The 3,073-nt window shown below is 72.2% G+C and overlaps 1 protein-coding gene across 1 annotated transcript in view; it reads left to right on the top strand.

Moving 5' to 3' along the window:
* Positions 1–141: 141 nt before the first annotated feature.
* TLX2 (T-cell leukemia homeobox 2) overlaps positions 142–3,073 on the top strand; it is an 11,578-nt gene continuing 8,646 nt past the window's right edge. Inside the window, exons 1-2 of the mRNA XM_021382521.1 lie at positions 142–503; positions 1,953–2,050. Coding sequence (XP_021238196.1) covers positions 142–503; positions 1,953–2,050 — 460 coding nt within the window. The remainder of the gene's footprint in view (positions 504–1,952; positions 2,051–3,073) is intronic.

Raw genomic sequence — 3,073 nt, 5'->3', positions numbered from 1 at the left:
CGGGGGCGCTGCGGGGGCCGGGCGGTCTCCCCGGCGCAGCAGCCGGAGCCTGGAGCCGCGCTAATGGGGGTGATTGGATCAGGGCTCTGGAGGGGAAGGAGCGGCCCCGCTAATGCAAAGCAGAAGCTGTTAACGGCCGTAATGGCTCGTTACGGTTACGATTATTGCTGCAATCCCCAGCAACAAGTGCTGCCTGGGGAGCCGCCGGGGCCGGGGCCGGGGCGGGCAGACGGCGCGGCCCCGTGGGACCCGGAGCGGGCGCCCGGCGCTGCGGGACAGCCCCGGCACGGTGTGTGTGGGGGTAGGGAGCGGGGTGCCCCGATCGAGCGGAGCCACGATGACGAATACCGGCGCCGGGGGCAGCGGGGCCGGGCACGGAGCGTGGGGCAGACCCGGACCCGCACCCGCTCCACTGCTCCAGTCCGGGCTCGGCTGGGCAGGGCAGGGCCGTGGCTGCGTGGGGGCTCGCGGGGCTCCGCACCCCCACGGTGCCCGCAGGAGCCGTGTGACCTCTGCTCATCGATCGGGCGTGCGGGACCGAGTGCCCCCGGTAGAAGATGCAGTGGAGCCGTGTTGACCTGACAGCAGCCCGTGTGCCGCAAGCATCCCCCGTCACACCGACCCCTGGGTGCTGCTGGCCTGGCTGGGTCCTGGTGCTGGTCCGCTCAGCTCCTCCTCGTCCCGACCAGACACCCTGAGCCCCGGTCCTGGTCACGGCTCTGGGCTCAGCCCCGGCCCCCTCAGCTCCTCCACGTCCCAGTCAGCCCAGTTTGGCCCTATCCCGCTGGCCAGGCTGGCTAGGCTCCCCACGTCTGTGTGATCCCTGCGGTGCAGCCCCTGGCGTGTCGCTGAGCTGTCAGCCACCCCCCCCACCTCCCACCGCGCTCCTGCACCCCCAGCCCAGGAGGGGCATCCAGGCACCCCGGGGGGCCCGTGGGCCCATGAAAGCCCCTCCGCTGCCGGTTGGAGCCTGCCCCATCCCCGACCCCGTCCTTGCTGGGTGGTGAGAAATGAGGCCGGGGCCGGGGTGACCGCCCTTGTCTGGGGAGGGCGCTGGGAGGGCCCGGCCCCATTTGTACCTGCCAGGAGCGGTTCCTGGGAGGGACGGCCGTGCTGTGGGGCTGCGGGGGTCACAGCTGGGCCAGCACAGCCCCGGGGCCAAGCAGCATCACTCACTGCCAGCACCGTCCTGCACCACGTGCCGGCACCGGGCTGAGCACCAGCAGCGCGCCGACAGCAGCAGCACCGTGCTGAGCACGGGCACAGTGGCAGCGCCGGTGCTGAGCATCTCACCTGGTGACACGGCCTAGAGCAGCCACAGGCTGACGGTTGGGCTGGGTGACCTCTGCAGTCTTTCTGACCATAAGGACTCCATGACTCTGATCGGCACCGCAGCGAATGCAGCCGTGCAGCTTCCAGCACATGTGCCCTGCACGCTCCCTGGCAGGTCCAGCCACGTGCATAGTGCACACACGCAGCCTTTCACCGCAGCTTCCTCTCGGCCACCCGAGCTGGACTGTGACCCAGGTGGCGGCCGTGCTGGTGACCCCGGGGCCGTGGGGGCTCTGCTGGGATGGGCCAGGCCCTGGAAAGGAGCCACGGGGATGGATGGGCACCGAGGGGAACCCAGCAGTGCGCCTGTCCTTGGGGCACCCTCTCCCTGCAGCCTCATGGTGTAAGGCGTTGTCTGGCACGAGTGCCCCTGCGCTGCATGCCACTGTGCCTGGCACACTTGCCACCTCCGGCGCAGGGTGGGCTCGTGCCCGGACACCTCCCGGCACAGCGGCAGCGCCACGGCGGGCAGGAGCGCGGTGCTGCGGGGACGGGGACCGAGGAGACGGGGTCCGAGGGAGACTGAGGGCGGCAGTGGGGATAGAGGCCCCCCACCGACCCTTTGCAGCCTGGCACCGCGGGGCCGCGCGGCTCCATCCGCAGATACATAATTAATGTAGCCCTGAGCTCCGCGGGGCGGGCGGGCCGGGGCTTTTAGCGGAGGCTGCTCAAATATTCAGCTCCATTTCCGCCGCGCGGGGCTGGGCGGCTCCTTCTGGTAAGCGCTGCGGGGGCTTTCCCGGCCCTGGGGTGCGGGGCGGGCGGGCCCTGCCCGGCGCGGGGGCACCGTGCTGAGCCCGGAGCACTCGGGATGGCACAGGGCGGCAGCAGCGCTCCGGGCCGAGCCGGGGGGGCCAATCGCGGGGCCATCCCGCTGCCGCCCCCCGTGCCATCGGCCCCTTCCCGGCCTCAGCGCGGAACCCCCGGCCCCGCACCGGGACCGGCTCGGCACCGGGATCAGCACCACACCAGAATCCACCCCGCGAGTCCCGGTGCTGGGGGTGCTCCGGGGGCGACCGGCGCCGGAGGGAGTGGTGGCAGCACGGCCGCTGGGCGCGGGGCGGGGGGCTCGGGCGGGGGCTGGGCACTGGTTATGGACTGAACTCCCTGCCTAATGCACCTGATTGGATTTGCAGAATCCAATTACCTGCCCTCGGCCTTTGATAACGAGGTTCTGAGCGACGGTTTCTGTCAACGGCCCCGCGGCAGCGAGAGCTGCGGGCACCCGGCACCCCCCGGCCCGTGCAGCCCCGTCCCGCCGGGCAGGGCCCGCAGCTTCGAGGGAAGGGGGAGGGGCAGGGGGTGGCGGTACCGGCTCCCCCAGAATCACCCGACCCCCGCGGGGATGGGGCAGCGGGATGCGCCGCACACACTGCAGGACCGGGGGCTGCGCACCCCCCTCCCGCTTTCCAGCTCCTACAACATCCCGCAGCCCTGCCCCACGGCCGCAGCCCCACGTCTTGATGCTGTCAGCTCCACGGAAGCTTTGGGGCCTCGGCTGTCGACCCCGTTGACTGCAGCGGGGTCCCTCCCGCACCCCCCAGGACAGAGGGGCGTGCTCCTCTCCCGGCCCCGCGCCCCTCGTTCCCCTCCCACAGAACTGCTCGATGGGGACGCGGGGGGAACCGCAGCGCCTACGCTGCCCCAGGCCCGGAGCTCCCCGTTCCCCAGAAGCCGCCCCGAGCCCCATCTCCGCGCTCCCCGCCCCGCCCCGCGGCCGCAGCCCGGCGGGGAGCGCATC

Source organism: Numida meleagris, unplaced genomic scaffold (assembly GCF_002078875.1).
Source record: "Numida meleagris isolate 19003 breed g44 Domestic line unplaced genomic scaffold, NumMel1.0 unplaced_Scaffold250, whole genome shotgun sequence".
Lineage (NCBI taxonomy): Eukaryota > Metazoa > Chordata > Aves > Galliformes > Numididae > Numida > Numida meleagris.
The sequence above is the reverse complement of the archived record's forward strand: the minus strand, read 5'-3'. Positions and strand labels throughout refer to the sequence as shown.